The 24,543-nt window shown below is 51.1% G+C and overlaps 2 protein-coding genes across 5 annotated transcripts in view; one reads left to right on the top strand and one right to left on the bottom strand.

Annotated features, from left to right (window-relative positions):
* ric8a (RIC8 guanine nucleotide exchange factor A) overlaps nt 1-4,410 on the top strand; it is a 30,012-nt gene extending 25,602 nt beyond the window's left edge. Inside the window, exons 8-10 of the mRNA XM_052029531.1 lie at nt 1,264-1,408; nt 3,921-4,040; nt 4,273-4,410. Of these exons, the coding sequence (XP_051885491.1) occupies nt 1,264-1,408; nt 3,921-4,040; nt 4,273-4,384 (377 nt within the window). The 3' untranslated portion in view covers nt 4,385-4,410. The remainder of the gene's footprint in view (nt 1-1,263; nt 1,409-3,920; nt 4,041-4,272) is intronic.
* A 285-nt stretch (nt 4,411-4,695) lies between these two features.
* The window catches only part of sirt3 (sirtuin 3), a 30,509-nt gene continuing 10,661 nt past the window's right edge, over nt 4,696-24,543 (bottom strand). For 2 of the 4 annotated variants that reach the window (XM_052029537.1, XM_052029534.1), the window contains 5 exons: nt 15,747-15,979; nt 14,411-14,511; nt 11,709-11,870; nt 10,316-10,540; nt 9,343-9,467 (listed from right to left, as the gene is read on the bottom strand). In XM_052029537.1, the coding sequence (XP_051885497.1) occupies nt 9,426-9,467; nt 10,316-10,540; nt 11,709-11,870; nt 14,411-14,511; nt 15,747-15,979 (763 nt within the window). In that variant the 3' untranslated portion in view covers nt 9,343-9,425. Of the gene's footprint in view, nt 4,843-9,342; nt 9,468-10,315; nt 10,541-11,708; nt 11,871-14,410; nt 14,512-15,746; nt 15,980-24,543 lie in introns of those variants that run through there. The other 2 variants (XM_052029536.1, XM_052029535.1) reach the window with 2 other exon arrangements.

Genomic DNA, 24,543 nt, shown 5'->3' with positions numbered 1-24,543 from the left:
ACCCTTGAGGTCCTGCTTTTCAGCTTCCTACCTAACTCCCTATATTCCCTCTTCAGGACCTCATCCTTTTCCCTACCTACGTTGTTGGTACGAATATGTATCACAACCTCTGGCTGTTCACCCTCCCCATTCAGAATGCTGTGGACCCGATCTGAGACGTCCCTGACCCTGGCACCCGGGAGGCCACATACCATCCAGGAGTCTCTTTCATGTCCACAGAATCTCCTGTCTGCCCCCCTAACTATGGAGTCCACCCTCCTCCCCACTTCCCTTCTGAGCCACAGAGCCAGACTCAGTCCCAGCGACCTGATCACTGTGGCTTTCCTCTGGTAGGGTGTCCCCTCAACAGTATCCAAAGCATATACCTGTTATTGAGGGGAACGGCCACAGGGGTGCTCTGTACTCTCTGCCTGTTCACCGTCCTTCTCCTGACAGTCGCCCAGCTACCTACCTCCTGAAACTGAAGTGTGGCTGCAGTTCTTATCTACCCCCTCCTCATTCTCCTGTAGGAGCCGAAGGTCATCCAGCTGCAGCTCCAGTTCCCTAACTGTGTAAGAAGCTGCAGCTGGATGCACCTTGTGCAGATGTAGTTATCAGGGAGACTTGAGATCTCCCACATCTGGCAGGAAGAACCACTGACCCTGGATCCATTGTCACTAGTTTAGCTGGGCACCAGAGGCCGAGAGTGCCGCCTCTGACTCCAAGTCATGACCCTCGCTACCTGGAAAAACACACAAGGTGCTGATGGAACTCGGCGGGTCAGGAGGCGTCTATGGAGGGAGATGGACAGTCGAGTCCCTTCATCTGGACTGAGGGATAAGGGGGGAGGAAGCCAGTAAGAAGAGGTGAGGGGAAAGGGTGGAGCAAGAGCTGGCAGGTGGATTTTACACTGACTATCTCTGTCTTTCCGTCCTGATGAAGGGTCTCGACCCAAAATGCCGACTGTCCATTTCCCTCCACAGACGCTGCCTGACCCACTGAGTTCCTCCAGTGTTCCAGCCGGCTGCAGTCTGCTGATGTTTGAAGGTTTGATGAGTGGGGTTGATGGGAGCACTGACAGTCGGGTTCAGTCTCTGGGTGGTGTGGTGTTGGATCTAACAGGGACCGGGCTGTGTCCATCCTCTGACCTGTCCCATTTGGTCCATTTCTGGAGCTGGGGATCGGTGTTGCGAGATCCTCACCCCGGATCCTCCAGCTGTCTGTTAGGGATGGAAACTCACCCTTCTGCCTTTCTGTGACTCTCTCCCTCTGGTCTTGGTGCAGTGACGCGATTCGTCAAGTACACTGGGTACGGGAATGCAGCAGGTCTGCTCGCCGTCCGAGGGCTGATGGGAGGCTGCTCGCCCGAGGGAGCCTACTCCGAGGATGAAGACACAGACACCGAGGAATACAAGGAAGCCAAAGCCGAGTGAGTCACACACCTGGAACAACAGAAACTGCGGGAAACGTTCAGCAGGTCAGGCAGCGTCTGTGGAGAGAGAGACAGTGAACCTTTCGGGTCAGACTGTTCATCAGAACTGGGATAGAGATCAGGTAGCAGTGAGGGTTGGGATGGTGCCAACCTAATGTGGCAATTAAAGGGCACTGAGTCGGCTTAAATTTCGGTGTGGTGTAACATAAGGACTTAAGAAATATGAGCAGGAGTCGGCAATCTGGCCCATCATGCCTGCTCCGCCATTCAATGAGATCGTGGCTGATCTGTCCGTGGGCTCAGCTGCCTTTTCCCCATAACCCTTAATTCCCCTACTATGCAAAAATCTAACTGTGTCTGAAACATATTTACTGAGGTAGCCTCTACTGCTTCCCTGGGCAGAGAATTCCACAGATTCACTGCTCTCTGGGAAAAGCAGTTTCTCCTCAACTCCGTCCCAAATCTATTCCCCCGAATCCTGAGGCCATGTCCCCTAGTTCTAGTCTCACCCTCCAGTGGAAACAAGCTTCCTGCCTCTATCTTATCCCTTCCATAATTTTATATGTTTCTATAAGATCCCCTCTCAATCTTCTGAATTCCAGCAAGTATAGTCTCAGGCGACTCAACCTCTGCTCATAGGTTAACCCCCTCATCTCTGGAATCAACCTGGTGAACCTCCTCTGCACCGCCTCCAAAGCCAGTATATCTTTCCTCAAGTAAGGAGACCAGAACTGCATGCAGTACTCCAGATGCAGCCTCACCAGTACCCTGTACAGTTGCAAAATAACCTCCCTGCTCTTAAATTCAATCCCTCCAGCAATGAAGGCCAACATTCAATTTGCCTTCTTGATAACCTGTTGCACCTGCAAACCAACCTTCTGTGATTCATGCACAAGCTCTCCCAAGTCCCTCTGCACAACAGCATGCTGCAATCTTTCACCATTTAAATAATAATCTGATCCTCTTATTTTTCCTTCCAAAGTGGATGACCTCGCATTTACCAACATTGTACTCCATCTGCCAGACTCTTGCCCACTCACTTAACCTATCTATATCTCCCTGCAGACTCTCTGCATCCTCTGCGCAATTTGCCTTTCCACTCAATTTAGTGTTATCAGCAAACTTAAATACGCTGCACTCAATGTGTATTGTGAACAGTCCTTAGGGTTAGGGCCAACCCCAAAGCCCAGCACCAACCCCTGTGGCACCCTGCTCACAACTGATTGCCAACCAGAGAAACACCCATTTATCCCAGCTCTCTGCCTTCTATTGGTTAAATAATCCTCTATCCATGCTAATACATTACCCCCAACTCCATGCATCCTTATCTTATGGTTAAGTCTTTATGTAACACCTTATCGAACGCCTTCTGGAAATCCAAGTATACAACATCCACCTGTTCCCCTCTATCCACTGCACTCGTTTTATCCTCAACAGGACCTGCCCTTCCTGAATCCATGCTGTGTCTGCCTGATGGAACCACTTCTATCCAGATGTCTCACTCTTTCTTTCTTAATGATAGCTTCAAGCATTTTCCCGACTACAGACGTTAAGCTAATTGGCTGTAACCTGCCTTTTGCCTACATCCTTTTTTAAACAGTGGTGTGACATTCGCTGTTTTCCAATCTGTCGGGACCTGCCCAGAGTCCAGAGAATTTGGGTAAATTATCACAAATGCCTCTACTATAACTTGTGCCATTTCTTTCAGTACCCTGGGATGCATCCCATCAGGACCAGGGGACTTGTCTACCTTTAGGCCCACTAGTTAGCTCATCACTACCTCTTTAGTGAGTGTATCAGCGAGGCTGTGACAGAGAATGGTACAAGAACTGACAAGGTGATGACCAGCACCATGACCAGTTCTGGCACAGAGAGCGAGTTCCCCAATGGTGAAGAGTTCGAGGCTGCACCCTCGCCAGACAGAAGGCGAGGGCTGTCAGGGCTCAGTGTCACAGACAGGAGGCTGGGGAGAGGGGGGGTGGAATGGGAGGGGTCTCTGCCATCTAAACTAACCTGCTTACTCTCTCTTCTGATGAAGGGTCTCTGACTGTTTCTCCACAGACGCTGCCCAACCTTGGTGCTTCTGACATTTTCTGTCTTTGCTTCAGATGTCCAGTATCAGCAGTTTTACTGGGGGGGAGTCAGTGAGAGATGGAGGGCAGAGTAAGTGAGGGTGGTGGGTGTAGGAGAGGGAGTGTTGAGGGAGTGGGGTGGAATTGTGGAGTGGAGTGAGGGAGATGGGGATGTCAGGGGTGTGGGGAGGGGCGAGGGGGTGTGGGGAGGCGGATGGGGTTGTCAGGGGTTGTGGGGTGAGGGGGTGTGGGGAGGGGAATGGGGGTGTGGGGAAGGGGGATGGGGGTGTCGGGTGTGGGGAGGGGCGGGGGGTGTGGGGAGGGGATGGGGGTGTCAGGCATGTGGGGAAGGGGGATGGGGTGTCAGGGGTGTGGGGAGGGGGGCAAGTGTTGGCCAGTTGTGGGCAGAGGAGGGGGTGACTTCCCACGTGTTGCAGCATCAACCCAGTGACAGGGAGAGTGGAGGAGAGAACAGCCAATCCCATGGACACCATGACCGATGAGCAGAAGGAGTACGAAGCCATGAAATTATTCAACATGTTTGACAAGCTGGCCAGGTGAGAACCATTTATTTTTATTTTTCCTTCTTTAGGATCAGCTCGAACTGAATGTATGGGCGAGTACGTGGGCTTTAGGAAATCTGCCGAACCTCCCCATCAAGGCTACTTTGCCACCTAAATCTCCAGTGATGGCTGTGGGCCTTCTGACGAGTTCCTGTTACATGGTTCCCAGCGGTGGTGACGTTGTTATTGGGAATTTGCCATTAATGCTCTTTTCTTTCATCTGTAGGCAGCAGATAATTCAGCCAATGAGCTTGGCCCCGGATGGAAAGCTGGTCCCTCTGGAGGAGGTGATGCATCCGTTGGTGGAAGTGTCCGAGTCAGACTCTGATTCAGATTGAAATGTTGGGTGCCCAGGAAAGCATTGGTACTGCCCTGGTCTCTTGCCGCCTGTTGACGGGTCCAGAACGCCTCCGGTTGTAGCACCAAATTCATTGGAGTACATGATAATCGCTTGTAGCTGTTTTGTGGAAGATACTAGGGCAAGCATTAGCAGGGTGTTTATGAAGGGATGAGGTTGTGTTGTACCAGCATCAGCAGGAAGGCTGTGTTCCCAAGGGCAGCACCTAACACTGGAACCCCAGGATGGACCTTCTCTCTCGGGGCCCATCGTGGAACCCTTGTCCTTCCTCCTGCCCACTCCTGTCATCGTTGGCACCCTTGCTCTCCGCGTCTGTCCCTTGGTGAGATGGAGATCGAGGAGATGGCCGGGGAGGCAGCGTTTGCTGCCTGTTCTCTCATCGTTCCTATTTCCATTTAAAAAACGAAATGCTGGAAGAACTCAGCTAGTCAGCAGCGTCTGTGGTAAAGGAAACAGTTAATGGTTCAGGTGGGAGAACCGAGAGAGAGAAATCAGGTTAGTCTGGGTATCAGAGAAAGTGGTGGAGACTATGGGTGGAGTAATGGGGGAAATACTGGAGCCGTTGAATGGATGGTTAAACTGTTGTTGTGATGTCCAGGTGACACTGCAGTCTGGTTGACTGCGCTGTACCCCGCGGGCTGGGATATACTGACAAAGGGTGAGTGCACATGTCCAGTCCTTGTACAAACAGAGAGGGAGGTATCTAAAGGTGGAGGGGTCACTGTTGAGTCCAGAAGGCTGCAATAAGAGCCGACAGAAGGTGAGGAGCTGTTCCTCGCTGTAGCAGTGTCACCGGATAGGTCAGAGTGGGAGGGAGATGTGGAATTAAAGAGGCAGCATTGGGAAGCTGAGGGACACCCCTGTTGGAGCTCTCCACTGGTCACCTGATTTACGTGTGGTTTCTCCAGAGTAGGGCTCACATCGTGAACACCCTGCTCTGTTCCCACCCCCTGCTCTGCTCCCTCCCTCCTCCCTGGTCTGCACTCCCCCCCCACCCCCCCCAACTCTCCATGCCTTTTCCAGCGATAACCCCTTTGTGCCTCAGGGCTCCCGGTGTTCTGTGCTCCCTGTATTCAGTGGCCCCGGTCTCCCGGTGTTTCGTGGCCCCGGGCTCCTGGTGTTCTGCGCTCCGTGTTCAGTGGCCACGGGCTTTTGGTGTTCTGCCCTCCCAGGTTGCAGTGAGCTCTGCCCCAGTTCCATCTTCATGCTGGGGTTTACTGAGGCAGCTCGGGTGCAGTTACAGATGGCGGAGGGGCTGGGGCAGCTCGGGTGCAGTTACAGATGGCGGAGGGGCTGGGGCAGCTCGGGTGCAGTTACAGATGGCGGAGGGGCTGGGGCAGCTCGGGTGCAGTTACAGATGGCGGAGGGGCTGGGGCAGCTCGGGTGCAGTTACAGACAGAGATTTTGTTTTCCACTGACAGTGTGTCTGTGGGGAGTTGCTCGTTCATTGTCAATGTATTTAAGGTTCATCAAATTGGTCCCCCAGGTGTGTCCTGCCACCTGTTGTGTGTTTGTGTGGTGGTGTTCTACAGACCTGAGGTCTGGCTGGCAGGGGAGGGGGGAGCTGCTGAACCCGGCAGTGATACTTAGCACATTAATCCAACCCCTCTCCCTACTCACACCATCCCCGCTGAGTCACCCCACTCACTGACTCCAGGTGTAGGCAGAGTTTGTTAACCCGGCCGAACAACAGATGATACAGGCTTGGTGTAGGTCAGGAGAAGCTCGGATAGAGCAGGAGAGTGGAGCAGATTGGAGAGTTCACCAAAGGCTGGCACAGGTATGATGGGATGAATGGACTTCTCCCTGGGGATTCTGGGGGTGAGCAGGGAAAGTGGTGAAATACTTCACCATGAGGATTATCCCCAGGGAGTGGAGGGAAATGTGGTTTAATGGAGAGTTAGAACATAGAAAATGTACAGCACAATTCATGCCCTTCGGCCCACAAAGCTGTGCTGAACATCTCCCTTGTTTAGAAATTACTAGGCTTATCCATAGCCCTCTATTTTACTCAGCTCCATGTACCTATCTAACAGTCTCTTAAAAGACCCTATTGTATCCGCCTCCACCACTGTTGCCGGCAGCCCATTCCCCACACTCACCACTCTCTGAGTAAAAAACTTACCCCTGACATCTCCTCTATACCTACTCCCCAGCACCTTAAACCTGTGTCCTCTTGTGGCCACCAATTCAGCCCTGGAGGAAAGCCTCTGACTATCTACCCGATCAATACCTCTCATCATCTTATACACCTCTATCAGGTCACCTCTCATCCTCCGTCGCTCCAAGGAGAAAAGGCCGAGTTCCCTCAACCTGCTTTCATAAGGCATGCTTCCCAATCCAGGCAACATCCTCGTAAATCTCCTCTGCACCCTTTCTATGGCTTCCACATCCTTCCTGTAGTGAGGCGACCAGAACTGAGCACCATACTCCAAATGGGGTCTGACCAGGGACCTATATAGCTGCAACATTACCTCTCGACTCCTAAATTCAATTCCCCGATTGATGAAGGACAATACACCATATGCCTTCTTAACCACAGAGTCAACCTGTGCAGCTGCTTTGAGCGTCCTACGGACTTGGACCCCACATTCCCTCTGATCCTCCACACTGCCAAAAGTCCTACCATTAATACTATACTCTGCCATCATATTTGACCTACCAAAATGAACCACTTCACACTTATCTGGGTTGAACTGCATCTGCCACTTCTCAGCCCAGTTTTGCATCCTATCTATGTCCCGCTGTAACCTCTGACAGCCCTCCAAACTATCCACAACACCCCCAACCTTTGTGTCACCAGCAAACTTACTAACCCATCCCTCCACTTCCTCATCCAGGTCACATAAAAATCACAGAGTCCCAGTACAGATCCCTGAGGTACACCACTGGTCACCGACCTCCATGCAGAATACGACCCTTCAACAACCACTCTTTGCCTTCTGTGGGCCAGCCAGTTCTAGATCCACACTGCATTGTCCCCTTGGATCCCATGTCTCCTCACCACCTCCATAAGCCTCGCATGGGGTACCTTAGCAAATGCCTTGCTGAAATCCACATACACTACATCTACTGCTCTCCCTTCATCAATGTGTTTAGTCACATCCTCAAGAAATTCAGTCAGGCTCGTAAGGCAGGACCTGCCTTGACAAAGCCATGCTGACTATTCCTAATCATATTATACCTCTCCAAATGTTCTTAAATCCTGCCTCTCAGGATCTTCTCCATTAACTTACCAACCACTGAAGTAAGACTCACTGGTCTATAATTTCCTGGGCTATCCCTACTCCCTTCTTGAATAAGGGAACAACATCTGGAACCTCTCCCTTCCCCATTGATGATGCAAAGGTCATCGCCAGAGGCTCAGCAATCTCCTCCCTCGCCTCCCACAGTAGCCTGCGGTACATCTCATCCAGTCCCGGCAACTTATCCAACTTGGTGCTTTCCAAAAGCTCCAGCGCATCCTCTTTCTTAATATTTACATGCTCAAACTTTTCAGTCTGCTGCTGGTCATCACTACAATCACCAAGATCTTTTCCATAGTGAATACTGAAGTATTCATTAAGTACCTCTGCAATTTCCTCCGGATCCATACACACTTTCCCACTGTTACACTTGATAGGTCCTATCCTTTCATGTCTTATCCTCTTGCTCTTCACGTAGTTGCTGAGGTTGAGAGATATCCAGTGATTCAGGGAGAGGGAGATTCTTCTGAGTTAGCACCAATTGGTGTGGGGGTCTGGCTGGCCTCTTCCTGTGCCGAAGATGCTTTGGTCTGGCTACAGCATTTTTGTCTGCCAGCAGCCTCGCTGAGCACAGAGGTCTGCCCACTGAAAGCTTCCACTCCAACCCTTCCAACAGTGAGGACAGACCTTTGCCTTCCGGTTGGTTTCTGTGGAGGGCACCCAGCTCCTTCTGAACTGACACCTCACTCTGTCTCTTGTACTGGACACCGTGTGTGTCATCGCTGAAGTCTGTGGGGCTAAAGCAGCTGCAGAGCACAGACGGATGCTGGTGAAAGGACAGAGGCAGAGCGGTGGGTCTTGGGTTGGAAGGGTGTCGTTGGAGCAGGGGTGACAGACTTTACCGTAGCCCTGAGCAACATTGCAAGTATCATTTCTTCAGAGAAACTGTCACTGACCCGGAGCCTGAAACTCCAAATGTTGTTTGACTCAACTTCCACTACCCTGAACTTTGAACTACACATTCATGTGTCTGCACGAGTCCATCCAGAGCAGAGCCACAGTGACGATCCATGTGTCCCCCCCACACGCGCGCGTGTGCGTTCCATCCCTTATCCACACACGCTCCGTTCCCCCACACACACACATCCTCCCACTGGTCCATCTCTCCCCCCTCCCCCCCCCCCCCCCCCACACACAGTTCCCCCACACATGCACTACCTTTCCCCTTTTCACACACACCACTGTTGTACCCCCCCAACACACTCTCTCTGCCCCCCCCCCCCCACACATACATGTGCATGCTCCACACTCCTCTTCACAGACAGTTAATCAGGGCTAATCACAGTTAAGCACAGCTCTCGGTCTGTGCTTTACTGCACACATTGCCCACACCAGAAAAACCTCTCCAAACCTGTGAGACATGAGTGTGCAAATCCCTCCTGATGTATCTCACACACACACCCCCAAGAGCAGGTTTACCGACACACAGCCAAACAAACCAACCACCTTCATCAGAGGGTGGGCAATCACCATGCTGGTCTTGCTATCAACATCCCCACACCCAGAATGAATGGAAAACACCTTGTAAAGGAGATGTGGCCTTGGAATTGTCAGCGAGTTACAGCACGCAGACAGAAATAACTGGCATTGCCGACTGCCAGGAATTCCACGGAGCTGAGATTCCTGCGTGCTCCCAACATGGCATTGGGGTGGGGCAATTGTCACCTGCAGCCTCTGACTGAGATGTCACACCTTAAATTTACTTCATTTTAATAAAAGCTTCAACATTCTGTTTTATTTCAAACACGTCGTATCTGAGTGAAGTTCATAGACCCATCAGTGAGAGGGAGAACTTTCAACGTGGTCCTGATCCTCTAGCTGTGGAAACAAATTACAGATGTTCAGGGTGGAGTGTGAGGCCAATCAGCCCATCGAGTGTCCTGAGACTCTCTCTTCATTACCGCACAAAGTGATCCACAATCTGTGTGGTACCCTAGCTCCCCTCACAGGGTGGTACTGAGGGAGTGTCACACTGTGGGAGCGGCAGTACTGATGTGCCATGTGTACACAGAATGCGAGAGGCTGCAGCCCCTCTTTGCGTATCTGAGGGGGCTGCTGCTTAAGTTCTGGCTGCACTCCAGCCCGACTATGTTGGTATACGGCCACCCGGTGCAGCGTGGGGCTGGGCGTGTGGGAGGTCTGATGGGTCTTCTACTGGGCCTGGCCAAGCTGGCCATCCACGGGACGTGGCGGCAGGTGGCCGACGGTCCTGGCCGGTCTGCCTGCCTGCCCTTCTTCCGTGCTTACATGCGCGCACGGGCCTCTTTGGAGAGGGAGCACGCGGTCTCTGTGGGCACCTTGGCTGAGTTCTGCGCTCGGTGGGCTCCTCAAGAGATAGCGTGCGTCGTGGATGATACCAATACGATTTTGATATGAAATATTGAGGGTTGCGGTACTGGACGTAGTGACGTGTGTGGGCTCTCGCGGGTGCCAGTTTACAATAATCTCTGAAGTTATGTAGTTGATTAGATGATCTTTTCTGTATTAGATGTACACATTCGATATTTGTAGTCTTTTGTAGTGCTTTTAACTAATAAATGTTTTATACAAAAAAAAGGGGCGGTACTGAGGGAGGGTCACACTGTGGGGGTAGTACTGAGGGAGGGTCACACTGTGGGGGGGGAGCAGTACCGAGAGTACCGCATGATGGGAGGGGCAGTTTATACCTCGCTGTGCTCTCTGGTGAGCAGTTCATTAACGTCGTCGTCCCAGCCCAGCAGGTCAGAAAATCTTTTCACTCCCCTGACCACGTCCCCCAGCTCCACAACATCTCTGGTCCTCAGTGGGTTCCGAGTGAGTGATCCCACCACATCCTGGTTGATGAGGATTCGGGGAACTGAATTCCTCACCATCTCGGAGAGACTGGCAAATGGCTCCACCTGAAAATGGACCTGGTATGAGTGGGTCAGACTGCAGACCCCGACGGTTCACACTCTGGCTCCCCCATCCCAGAACCATGGGTCCCTGATCCCGTCCCAGAGACACCAGCTTACTGAACTCTGCTCCGTCCCACACACCTTTCCCCCCCCCCCCATCCCCGGTTAGCGTAATAGTAGTTAGTGTAACGCTATTACAGCGCCAGCGACCCCCAGGTTCAATTCCGGCTGCTGTTTGTAAGGAGTTTGTACGTTCTCCCTGTGTCTGCGTGGGTTTCCTCCCACATTCCAAAGATGTACGGGTTAGGAAGTTATGGGTATGCTACGTTGGTGCCGGAAGCGTGGCGACACTTGCGGGCTGCCCCCAGAACACTCTATGCAAAAGATGCATTTCACTGTGTGTTTCGATGTACGTGTGACTAATAAAGATCTTCTATCTCTAAAAATTGGTGAGGGTCATCAGGAACATGCTGAATTTTCTTAGCCTTCTGAGGAAGTAGAGTTGGTGAGCTCTCCTGTCTGTAGCGTCCATGTGGTTGAACCAGGACAAATTGTTGGTGCTATTGACACAAAGGAACCCGAAGTTCTCAACCATCTCGATCTCAGCACCACTGATAGACAGGGGCCTGTACTCCACACCACCCGTCCCCCCCTTCCTGAGGTCAGTGACCAGCTCTTTTGTTGACATTGAGGGAAAGGTTGTTGTCATGACACCATGTCACTATGCTCTCTATCTCCTTCCCTTACTCCAACTCATCATTGTTTGAGATATGGCCCACTACGGTGGTGTCATCTGCAAACTTGTGGATGGAGTTGGAGCAGAATGTGGCCACACAGTCATGAGTACATAGGGAGTAGAGGGCTGAGGACGCAGCCTTGTGGGGCACCAGTGTTGAGGAGAATCGTGCTGGAGGTATTGCTGCCTATCCTCACTGATCGCGGTCTGTTAGGAAGTCGAGGATCCAGTTGCAGAGGGAGGTTGTACCTATCACCTATCCTGCCTCATCACTCCTATACACTAGTTATCTTGCCTCTCAGTCCTGATGCAGGGTCTCAACCCGAAACGTCGACCATCCCTCTGTCTCTACAGACGCTGCTCAACCCACCAATAGAACGTTGTTGCCGTGGTCGGGAGGTGATGCTTCAGGTTAGGGTTGGGCAAGGTCAGGACCTGAGGTCTCACCTCAAGTGAAGTCCCCAGGATGATCAGCAGATCAGCGAACGGGAAGTCGATAAGGTGTTGGTAGAAATTCCGCGGCAGCTGTTCCCCGAAAAAGACGATGTCAGGTTTGATGACTCCGGAGCACAAGGAGCAGTGCGGAACCTTTCCCTCCATAACATCCCCCTGTAGCAGGTGCAAGGAAAACACCTACCGCCGTCAGTCTCAGCTCCTCTTCCTTCCCCTGCACCTGCCCCTCCCCTGCCCCCCTCCCCCTCACCTCCCACCCCTCCCCACTCCAACCCCCTCCCCTGCACCTGTCCCCTGCCCCATCACTGCCCCCTCCCCACTCCAACCCCCTCCCCTGCACCTGTCCCCCTGCCCCATCACTGCCCCCCTCCCCATCACTGCCCCCTCCCCTGCACCTGTCCCCCTGCCCCATCACTGCCCCCTCCCCATCACTGCCCATCCCCCCTTGTCCCCCCAGCTGTTGCCCCCTCCCTCCTGGCCCCCCAGCCCACAGCTGGTTGCCCACCTCCTGCCCCCCCAGCCCACAGCTGGTTGCCCACCTCCTGCCCCCCAGCCCACAGCTGGTTGCCCACCTCCTGCCCCCCCAGCCCACAGCTGGTTGCCCACCTCCTGCCCCCCCAGCCCACAGCTGGTTGCCCACCTCCTGCCCCCCCAGCCCACAGCTGGTTGCCCACCTCCCTCCTCCGACTTGTTAGGGAGAAGAAGGCAGCATACGAGGGGTATAAGCAGCAAGGTTCAGACAGGGCCCGTGAGGAATATAGGGTAGCGAGGAAGGAACTTAAGAAAGGGCTGAGGAGAGCTAGAAGGGGACATGAAAAGGCGTTGGCTAGTAGGGTTAAGGAAAATCCCGAGGCCTTTTTCAAGTACGTGAAGGGTAGGAGGATGGTTAGGGTGAAGGTAGGTCCGATTAAGGACAAAGGTGGGAGAATTTGCCTGGAGGCGGCGGAAGTGGGAGAAGTTCTCAATGAGTACTTCTCTTCGGTATTCACCAGGGAGAAGGGTCTTGATGATGCGGAAGGGAGTGCTGGTAGGGGTAATGTTCTCGAGGTTGTTGATATCAAGAGAGAGGATGTGTTGAAGTTGTTAAATAATATTAAGACAGATAAATCTCCGGGGCCTGACGGGATTTTCCCCAGGCTGCTTCGAGAGGCTAGGGAGGAGATTGCTGAACCGCTGGTAAGGATCTTTGAGTCCTCGTTGTCTACGGGGGTGGTGCCAGAGGATTGGAGGATTGCGAATGTTGTCCCCTTGTTCAAAAAAGGTAATAGGGATAGGCCAGGGAATTATAGACCGGTGAGTCTCACGTCTGTGGTGGGTAAGCTGTTAGAAAGGATTCTAAGGGATAGGATTTATGAACACCTTGAGAATCATGGACTGATTAGGGACAGCCAGCATGGCTTTGTGAAGGGAAGATCTTGCCTCACAAGCCTGATAGAGTTCTTTGAGGAGGTGACCAGGAAGATTGATGAGGGCAGTGTGGTGGATGTGGTTTACATGGATTTTAGTAAGGCATTTGATAAGGTTCCTCATGGTAGGCTTCTTCAGAAGGTCAGAGGCCAAGGGATCCAAGGAACCTTGGCTGTGTGGATTAGGAATTGGCTTGCCTGTAGAAAGCAGAGGGTTGTGGTGGAAGGAGTGCCCTCGGATTGGAAGGCAGTGACTAGTGGTGTCCCGCAGGGATCGGTTCTGGGACCTCTACTTTTTGTGATATTTATAGATGACTTAGATGAGGGGGTGGAGGGCTGGGTTAGTAAGTCTGCAGACGACACTAAGATAGGCGGTGTTGTGGATAGTGTGGAGGGCTGTCGGAGCTTACAGAGGGATATTGATAGGATGCAGAGCTGGGCTGACAAGTGGCAGATGGAGTTCGATCCAGAGAAGTGTGAGGTGGTACACTTTGGAAGAACAAACTCCAGGGCAGAGTACTGGGTGAATGTGTGGAGGAGCAGAGGGATCTGGGGGTTCATATTCACAGTTCGTTGAAAGTTGCCTCACAGGTGGAAAGAGCAGTTAAGAAGGCCAATGGGATGTTGGCTTTCATAAATCGCGGGATTGAGTTTAAGAGCCGCGAGGTGATGATGCAGCTTTACAAAACTCTGGTTAGGCCACACTTAGAGTACTGTGTTCAGTTCTGGTCGCCTCATTATAGGAAGGATGTGGAGGCATTGGAGATGGTGCAGAGGAGATTTACCAGGATGCTGCCTGGATTGGAGGGTATTGAATATGAGGAGAGGCTTAAGGTGCTAGGGCTTTATTCACTGGAAAGGAGGAGGATGAGAGGAGACATGATAGAGGTATATAAAATATTGAGAGGAATAGATAGAGTAGACAGTCAGTGCTTCCTTCCCAGGGCACCAATGCTCAAGACGAGAGGTCATGGCTTTAAGGTTACGGGTGGGAGGTTCAGGGGAGATGTCAGAGGGAGGTTTTTCACCCAGAGAGTGGTTGGTGCATGGAATGCACTGCCTGGGGTGGTGGTGGAGGCAGATACATTGGACAGGTTCAAGAGCTTGTTGGATGGGCATATGGAGGAACGTGAGATAGAGGGATGTGCGGGAGGAAGGGGCTAGGTAGTGTGAGGGTGGTCTGATGGACGGCACGACACGGTGGGCCGAAGGGCCTGTTTTGTGCTGTATGGTTCTATGGTTCTCCTGCCCCTCCAGCCCACAGCTGTTGCCCCCCCCCCCCTCCATTACCCGGAGCCGCTCCCAGGTGAATCTCTCTCGACACACGGTGCACGTTGCAGTGGCGAACGATCCATGAGCTTCCACCAGCTTCTCCGGTGGGATCCCCGCCCCTGGAACAGCATGGGGCAGCGGTCAGTGATTGGACAATAACCCCATCACCCAGACTGTGATTGGACAATAAACCCCGCAACCCAGACAGTGATTGGATAATTAACAACTGAGTCAGTGATTGGACGATAAACCCCTGTCACCAACCCCCCCCCCCCCGCCCCACATCCAGCAATTGGATCAGAACTCCGATCCAGCAGTGTCAACGATTGCGCTGGGTGGGGCAGGGTTTCGGGGAGATCAGGGGGTCAGAGGGAGACCAGGGGTCAGTAAGACCTTGGACATGGGTCAAGGAGAGAATTGGCCATAAAGGAATTGGACAGATGAGGGTATACGAGCGGACAGTGGGGACACAGGCAGTGGTGGGTCTGATAGGAGAGCACAGGTTGACGGGCCGAACTGGCAGCTCCCATTGCTGGTTCCTGAGTGACCAGAGCTTCCGTCTGGATACCGTCTCTGCCCTGCCCCAGACCAGCACAAACCCCAACTGTGGTCACTGACCGTTACTGACCGTTGTAACTGCAGCCGTTCCGTCAGTCCCCGAACCTTCTGATCACAGAGGGTCAGTGTGTGACCATGGAGGTGGGTCAGTGTGTGACCACGGGGGAGGTCAGTGTGTGACCATGGGGGGGGGGGGGGGGCCAACCCCACCACTCACCCTCCACCTATCCCCCCACCCTACCCACACCCCCCCGCCCCCTTCACTCCCCACCCCCCCACCTCCTTCACTCCCCTCCACTGGAACGGAAGGTTGTTTCCACTGGTAGGTGAGACTAAACTAGGGGACATTGCCTCAAGATTCGGAATAGATTTAGGACGGAGATGAGGAGAAACTGCTTTTCCCAGAGAGCAGTGACTCTGTGGAATTCTCGGCCCAGGGAAGCAGTAGAAACTACCTCAGTAGATATGTTTAAGACACAGTTAGATAGATTTTTGCATAGTAGGGGAATTAAGGGTTATGGGGAAAAGGCAGGGAGGTGGATCTGAGTCCACGGCCAGATCAGCCGTGATCTTATTGAATGATGGAACAGGCTCGACGGGCCAGATGGCCTCCTCCTGCTCCTGTTTCATACTCACCACGTCAGTCAGCGCCTGGACAGAGAGAAACAGTGAATGTTGGAACAGGGTCTCCAACAGACGTTAGCTCTGGGTCTCTCTCCACAGACACTGCCTGACCTGCTGAGTGTTTCTAGCAGTTTCTGGGTCTTTATTCCAGCCGCCCACATCTTCCACTCACTGCGTTCCAGACCGTCGATGTTCTGTGTGTACATTCGCAACAACAGCCCCTTCTGATGCAAGAGCCTGACGAAGTAGTGAATGTAGTTGGGTTTGCAGTGACCAGGGTATAGCTGCTTGGCCAGAGCAAAGAATGGCTTTGGATTGTGCGCAAAGTAATTGATGTCAAAGATGGCTTCAGGATAGGGCAGATCGTACTGCTGTAGGTTATCGTACAGTCCACTGCCCGCTGACCTGAAACAACAAACAGTCCACAGTTCAACCACTCGCCCGACCACCGGCAGGGCTCACGGACTTCCTCTCCTTTCCATCTTGCTCAAACGTCACATCAACAAACTGAAAGACCAACCTGAGAAGCCAACGGGAAACCAGTCGCTTGCCACTGTCCTTCCTGGAGAGGGGGAGGGGGTGGAGGGTGGAAGCGATAAACTGAGCTCAGTGTACGGACGGAGCTGGGAGAGAGGTGGCACAGTGGTTCGGCGGGTAGTGCTGCTGCCTCACAGCTCCAGAGACCCAGGTTCGATCTCAACCTCAGGTGCTGGATTACTAGTTCAAATTCCATCTGCAAACTCACCAACGACACCACTGTTGCTGGATGAATCACAGGTGGTGAGGAGTCAGCGTACAGGAGTGAGGTCGGACACCTGGCTGGGTGGTGCCACAACAACAACCTCTCGCTCAATGTCAGTAAAACTAAAGAGCTGGTTGTTGACTTCAGGACAGGGAAGGAGGTGAACGTGCACCAGTCTACATTGGGGGATCAACGGTGGAGAGGGTCAGCAGTTCCTGGGCGTTGATATTTCTGACAACCTGTCCTGGGCCCAGCACAGAGATGCAACCACAAGGAAAGCACGCCAGTGACTTTACTTTCTTAGCAGATTCAGCTTGTCACTGAACACTCTGACAAACTTCTACAGATGTACTGTTGAAAGTATTCTGACTGGTTGCATCATGGCCTGGGACGGCAATTTGAATGCGCAGAAACGTAAGAAGCTGCAGAGTAGTGGACTCAGCCTAATACATCACGGGCACATCCCTCCCTACCATCAGTGGTATGTACAGGAGGGGCTGCCTCAAAAAGGCAACATCCATTATCAAAGATCCCATCATCCGGGCCATGTCATCTTATCGCAGCTCCCATCGGGCAGGAGATACAGAAGCCTGAAGTCCCACACCACCAGGTTCAACAACAGCTACTTCCCTTCAACCATTCTGTTCTTGAACCAACCAGCACAACCTAGTAATTTCTAAGCTGTTCTGTGTTCTTTCCTGTAAAAATTGTGTATAATTTATGTTTAATTAATTTTTTTCCTGTGAATGCTGCTGATCTGAGGCTCTGTGCCTGTGATGCTGCTGCAGGTAAGTTTTTCACTGCACCTGTGCACACATGGACTTGTGCACATGACAGTAAACTTGACTTTGACTTTGGTCAGATATCTGGATTAGGGGTCTAAACCTTTCATTTACTAGTTCTGTATCTGACGTACTGCAGAACCCACATTCATTCTTACTTCGAAGTTCATCAGCATTTATTTTGTCTCAACTGATGAAAGAGTCAAACGGGTGAGGGGAACAGTGCAGATAACTGGAACCCTCGTGTTTCGTTGCAAGCAGCCCAAGGAAACAGTGGGGGATAGGAGTGGGTAAATCCACATTCACACCCACTCGATAGTCAGTTGGTACAGAGAGAGAATGGCTAGGAGTCGGGCAGCACAGAAACAGGCCTTTCGGCCCACCACGTCTATGCTAACCGTTTTGCACAGCTGCGCGCTAGGCCAGTTCTACACCTTGCCTACTTAAGTGCCTCTAAATGCCTCATAACCACAGTGACTGTCTCTGATTTGACCACTTCCTCTGGCAGTGTTCCAGATATCAACCACTCTGCGTAACAAAACTTTCCCCTCAGATCCCCTTTAAATCTCCTTCTTCTCCTCTTAAACCTCTACCTCTTGTTTTTGACACCCTACACTTTCTGTTCCATCTCTACCTCCCAGATTATAATTTTATACTTCTGTCAGAATTAATTACATTCATCAATCTTAATTACCTCTCCAAAAAACTCAGTCAAATGAGTGAGGTGGGATTTCCGCATAAAGCAATGCTGACCATCCCCAATCAGCCTCTGCCTTTCCAAATGTACCATGAACCTTATAGTGGTGTGGAAATTACTGGAGAGAATCCTAAGGGATGGGATGTATGTACATTTTAGAATTGGATTTATTTTCACGTCATAATGAGGAAGCGAAGGGTTAAGAATTGCAACCATACCTATAACCGGCAAACAAAATATATATATGCATTTATATTTCTTTAGCAAGGACTAGCGAGCTGCTGACCCACTAGTTAGGTTGGAATGTTAAGTATGTTAACTGCCTTTGTTTCAGGTAACGAACCATTCCGATATGTCAGACGGTGGCGATACTGAGTGTAATTAACATTGAGGTGAAGACTTGGTCTGAACAATGAAGGGTGATACCTGCCTTTGAAAGCATTGATTATAACTCAATTATACTAAGACAAAAGGTATGATAGCTGTCTCGGGATCTCTATAGCTTGACCGAAACTGGCGGCGCCGTTTGCATGGGATGTGCGTGACAATTCCTGTATAAATGTCTGTCTGCCCTTTGTTCGGGAAGAACTCGGGAAGCGACTCTTAGCGAGTGCTGAAGAGAATTCTCCTAGCGGTGCACTGCTAATAAAGGTACTTGTTCAAATCGACCTCGTGGCACTGTGTTATTTACAGCGGACGGAAAGGGAAATTGATTTCGGGACGACAATAAGACAGTGTTAATAAATCTGATTCTGAAACGTACACATCCTATCGCTTAGGATTCTCTCCAGTAATTTCCACACCACAAACATAGGTTCACCAGCCTGTAGTTCCCTGGCTTATCCCTGCTGCCCTTCTTAAAGAAAGGAACAACCTTTGCTATCCTCCAGTCTTCTGGCACCTCACCCGTGGCTACTGAAGATGCAAATATCTCCACCAGGGCCCCAGCTATCTCCTTACTGAAGGAGAACGATGGAACTGGGCCATAGATAAACCATGACCTCATAACGTGGCAGAAGACCATAGAACCATAGAGCACAAAACAGGCCCTTCGGCCCACCATGTTGTGCCGTCCATCAGACCACCCTCACACTACCTAACCCCTTCCTCCCGCATATCCCTCTATCTCAAATTCCTCCATATGCCTATCCAACAAGCTCTTGAACCTGTCCAATGTATCTGCCTCCACCACCACCCCAGGCAGTGCATTCCATGCACCAACCACTCTCTGGGTGAAAAACCTCCCTCTGACATTTCCCCTGAACCTCCCACCCATAACCTTAAAGCCATGACCTCTCGTCTTGAGCATTGGTGCCCTGGGAAAGAGGCGCTGACTGTCTACTCTATCTATTCCTCTCAATATTTTATATATCTCTATCATGTCTCCTCTCATGCTCCTCCTTTCCAGTAAATAAAGCCCTAGCACCTTAAGCCTCTCCTCATATTCAATACTCTCCAATCCAGGCAGCATCCTGGTAAATCTCCTCTGCACCCTCTCCAATGCCTCCACATCCTTCCTATAATGAGGTGACCAGAACTGAACACAGTACTCTAAGTGTGGCCTAACTAGAGTTTTGTAAAGCTGCATCATCACCTCGCGGCTCTTAAACTCAATCCCGTGATTTATGAAAGCCAACATCCCATTGGCCTTCTTAACTGCTCGTTCCACCTGTGAGGCAACTTTCAACGAACTGTGAATATGAACCCCCAGATCCCTCTGCTCCTCCACACTGCCAAGTACCTTGCCATTCACCCAGTACTCTGCCCTGGAGTTTGTTCTTCCAAAGTGTACCACCTCACACTTCTCCGGATTGAACTCCATCTGCCACTTGTCAGCCCAGCTCTGCATCCTATCAATATCCCTCTGTAAGCTCCGACAGCCCTCCACACTATCCACAACACCGCCTATCTTAGTGTCGTCTGCAAACTTACTAACCCAGCCCTCCACCCCCTCATCTAAGTCATCTATAAATATCACAAAAAGTAGAGGTCCCAGAACCGATCCCTGCGGGACACCACTAGTCACTGCCTTCCAATCCGAGGGCACTCCTTCCACCACAACCCTCTGCTTTCTACATGCAAGCCAATTCCTAATCCACACAGCCAAGCTTCCTTGGATCCCTTGGCCTCTGACCTTCTGAAGAAGTCTACCATGAGGAACCTTATCAAATGCCTTACTAAAATCCATGTAAACCACATCCACCACACTGCCCTCATCAATCTTCCTGGTCACCTCCTCAAAGAACTCTATCAGGCTTGTGAGGCAAGATCTTCCCTTCACAAAGCCATGCTGGCTGTCCCTAATCAGTCCATGATTCTCAAGGTGTTCATAAATCCTATCCCTTAGAATCCTTTCTAACAGCTTACCCACCACAGACGTGAGACTCACCAGTCTATAATTCCCTGGCCTATCCCTATTACCTTTTTTGAACAAGGGGACAACATTCGCAATCCTCCAATCCTCTGGCACCACCCCCGTAGACAACGAGGACTCAAAGATCCTTACCAGAGGTTCAGCAATCTCCTCCCTAGCCTCTCGAAGCAGCCTGGGAAAAAATCCCGTCAGGCCCCGGAGATTTATCTGTCTTAATATTATTTAACAACTTCAACACATCCTCTCTCTTGATATCAACAACCTCGAGAACATTACCCCTACCAGCACTCCCTTCCGCATCATCAAGACCCCTCTCCCTGGTGAATACCGAAGAGAAGTACTCATTGAGAACTTCTCCCACTTCTGCCGCCTCCACGCAAATTCTCCCACCTTTGTCCTTAATCGGACCTTCACCCTAGCCATCCTTCTACTCTTCACGTACTTGAAAAAGGCCTTGGGATTTTCCTTAACCCTACTAGCCAAAGCCTTTTCATGTCCCCTTCTAGCTCTCCTCAGCCCTTTCTTAAGTTCCTTCCTTGCTTCCCTATATTCCTCACGGGCCCTGTCTGAACCTTGCTGCTTATACCTCACGTATGCTACCTTCTTCTCCCTAACAAGTCGTTCCACCTCTCTCGTCACCCACGGTTCCTTCACTCTGCCATTCCTTCTCTGCCTCACCGGGACATATTTATCCCTAACATCCTGCATAAGATCACTGAACATCGACCACATCTCCATGGTACATTTTCCTTCAAAAAGGACATCCCAATTTACACTCCCAAGTTCTCTCCTTATAGCCTCGTAGTTTGTCCTTCCCCAATTGAAAAATGTCTTGTTCTCTCTGCACCTGTCCCTGTCCATGACAATTTTAAAGGTTATGGAGCAATGGTCACTGTCCCCCAAATGCTCACCCACCAATAGATCCTTCACCTGTCCCGGTTCATTTCCTAAAACTAAATCTAACATGGCATTCCCTCTAGTCGGCCTGTCAACATACTAAATCAGGAATCCCTCCTGGACACACTTAACAAATTCCGTCCCATCCAAACCTTTGGCACTTAGCAGGTTCCAGTCTATATTTGGGAAGTTGAAGTCTCCCATTATAACAACCCTGTTATTTCTGCTTCTCTCCAAACACTGCCTGCCAATCTGCTCCTCTATATCTCTACTGCTACCGGGGGGGCCTATAGAATACTCCTAGTAGAGTAACTACTCCTTTCTTGTTCCTTAATTCCACCCATACGGACTCTAGAGATGATCCTTCTACAACATCCATCTTTTCCACAACCGTAACAGTGTCCCTGACCAGTATCGCCACCCCTCCACCTCTTCTCCCCCCTTCCCTATCCCTCTTAAAACACCGAAAACCAGAAATATTCAATATCCACTCCTCTCCTGACGTCAGCCACATCTCAGTAATAGCCTCGATATCATAGTCCCCCATACTTATCCAAGCCCTCAGTTCATCCCCCTTATTCCTGACACTTCTTGCACTTAAGTAAACACACTTCAGTCCATCTACCTTACTACTTTTATAGCCTGTATTCTGCTTCTCCTTCCCCAAAGCTTCTCTACCTGTTTGATCTAACTTTTCCCCATCCCCTTCTTCCTCTGACCTACTCCTCCGGTTCCCTTCCCCCTCACAAACTAGTTTAAACCCTCCCGAACCACCCTAGCAAATCTCGTCGCAAGGATATTGGCCCCCTTCTGGTTCGGGTGTAACCCGTCCTCTCTGTACAGGTCCCACCTTCCCGAGAAGAGATCCCAATGATCCAGAAATCTAAAACCCTCCCTCCTGCACCACCTTCTCAGCCACGCATTTATCTGCCACCTCCTCCTATTCCTACCTTCACTATCACGTGGCACTGGCAGCAATCCCGAGATTGCTACCCTTGAGGTCCTGTTCCTCAATTTTCTGCCTAGCTCCCTGAACTCACTCTTCAGGACCTCATCCCCCTTCCTACCTATGTCATTGGTGCCAATATGGACCACAACTTCTGGCTGCTCTCCCTTCCACTCAAGAATTCTGTGGACCCGATCAGTGACATCCCAGACCCTGGCACCTGGGAGGCAACATACCATCCGGGATTCATGCTCACTGCCACAGAACCTCCTGTCTGTTTCCCTGACTATCGAGTCCCCTATCACTACCGCATGTCTCTTTCCCACCCTTCCCTTCTGAGCAGCAGTACCAGTCCCAGTGCCAGAGACCTGGTAACTGCAGCTAGGCCCCTGCAGGTCATCCCCCTCAACAGCTTCCAAGGCAGAAAACTTGTTACTGAGGGGAACAGCCTCCGGGGCTCTCTGTTCTGTCTGCCTGCCTGACTTCTTCTTCCTCTTCCCTCCCCTGACAGTCAGCATTCTATCTGCCTCCTGAACCTCAGATGTACCTACCCTAAGGGGGGGGTGACTGTCACCTGATGCACCGTGTCTACATAACTCTCTCCCTCCCTTATGCTGCGCAGTGTTTGTGGCTGCGACTCCAGCTCATCAACTCTGAGCTGAAGTTTGTCCAGCCTCAAGCAGTTACTGCAGATGTGGCCATCGTGGACCGCAGCAAGGTCCACAAGTTCCCACATCAAACAGCTGCAGCACACCACCATGTCCTCCATCTGACTACCTTTCTTTTTTCCCTAGTTAGTCCCACCTACAAATCTATAATGAACAAAAGGTAAACCTTGCCTTTACCTACTTACCAGCTACTTACCCTCCTTGCCCCTTCATGCCGAAGCCCCTTGAGCCGAAGCCCAGAACACTCCGCTACCACTCACGCCGCTGCCCGCTCCGACGCTGCCCGCTCTATAGACTGTTTGCTTTTTAAGCTGCCCACGCTGCGCCTGCGCAGTCCAGCCCCCACTCGACTACTTAAAAAACATTAAAAAATCTAAACCTTACACTAAAAACCCTAACAAAAACTAACCCTTACACCCAAAAACCCTAATAAAAGTGATAAACAGGGAAAACACTTAGCTGCTCCAAAGTCTTCCGAACCGAAGCCCGAGTCCTCCGAAGTTCCTCTGAAGACGCTGAGGAAAGAACACCAGCTCCTCTACTTCCTCAGGAGGCTAAGGAAATTCAGCATATCCCCATTGAGCCTCACCAATTTTTACAGATACACCACAGAAAGCATCCTATCTGGATGCATCACGGCTTGGTGTGGAAACTGCTCTGCCCAAGACCTCAAGAAATTGCAGAGAGTTGTCAATACAGCCCACTCCATCAGGAAAACCAGCCTCCCTTCCATTGACTCTGTCTAAACTTCTTGCTGCCTTGGTAAAGCAGCCAACATAATCAAAGACCCCACCCACCCCAGACATTCTCTCTTCTCCCCCTCTCATTGGGCAGAAGATACAAAAGCCTGAAAGCACGGACCACCAGGCTCAAGGACAGCTTCTATCCTGCTGTTATAAGACCGTTGAACGGTTCCCCAGTACAATAAAATGGACTCTTGCATCTTATTGTCTGCCTGCACTGCACTTTCTCTGTAACTGTGACACTTTACTCTGTATCATTTTACCCTGTACTACCTCAATGCACTGTGTAATGAATTGATCTGTATGACCGGTTTGCAAGACATGTTTTTCACTGTACCTCTCCACATATGACAATAATAAACCAATTCCTTATGTATGGGCCTGAGCGTTTGGGAGACTGGGGGGAAGGATTTGTCAGCTGCTGTGGCTGCAGCATCTTCTACTGTGTGGGGACTCAGTTCGTGGCAATATCTGAAGGGTTGAGGTAAACACCCCAGTTTAAATACATGTGGCCCTTGGCTGGGTCATGGTTTTATTTAAATATGTCTGACTTGTGAACACTTCAGGTTACGGACAGTTCCCAGGAAGGGAACCCTGACACAACCTGGGGAGGACCCGTGTGACCCAATGATGCTCCAAGCGTTGGGCTTGGCAGTGACACAGTGTGTGGGGTCAGGCTGACATCAAGCATTCTGTGATACTTGGCACTGAGCCCCAGACTGTGACTGTCACTTTAAACTCTCCGTCTGTTTGTTACTGAAACTTCAGCTGAGTCCCCACGAGGCGCCAATCAAACACTGGAGTGAATGAGAACAGTGAACGTAGGACAGAGCCACACTGTTCTATGTTCTAACACACAAAGTGCTGGAGGAACTCAGCAGGTCAGGCAGCATCTGTGGAGGGAAATAAACAGTCACCAGGACTCTGACACACACTTTTTGTGTGTGTTGCTCCAGATTCCAGCATCCTCAAAATCTCTTGTGTTTCTGTTCCATCAGTTGTGGAGAGATAATTGGTTTCAAGGACAGAGCCTGAGATATAGTGAGGGAGAACCAATCATCCTCTGCTGCCTCAGCACACACAGCTGAAGGTTGTTGATCACAGGGTGTGGTGTTAATTA

This window comes from Pristis pectinata, chromosome 14, assembly GCF_009764475.1.
Source record: "Pristis pectinata isolate sPriPec2 chromosome 14, sPriPec2.1.pri, whole genome shotgun sequence".
NCBI classification, from domain to species: Eukaryota; Metazoa; Chordata; class Chondrichthyes; order Rhinopristiformes; family Pristidae; genus Pristis; species Pristis pectinata.
Note: the sequence above shows the minus strand (reverse complement) of the source record. Positions and strands in the feature narration are given on the sequence as shown.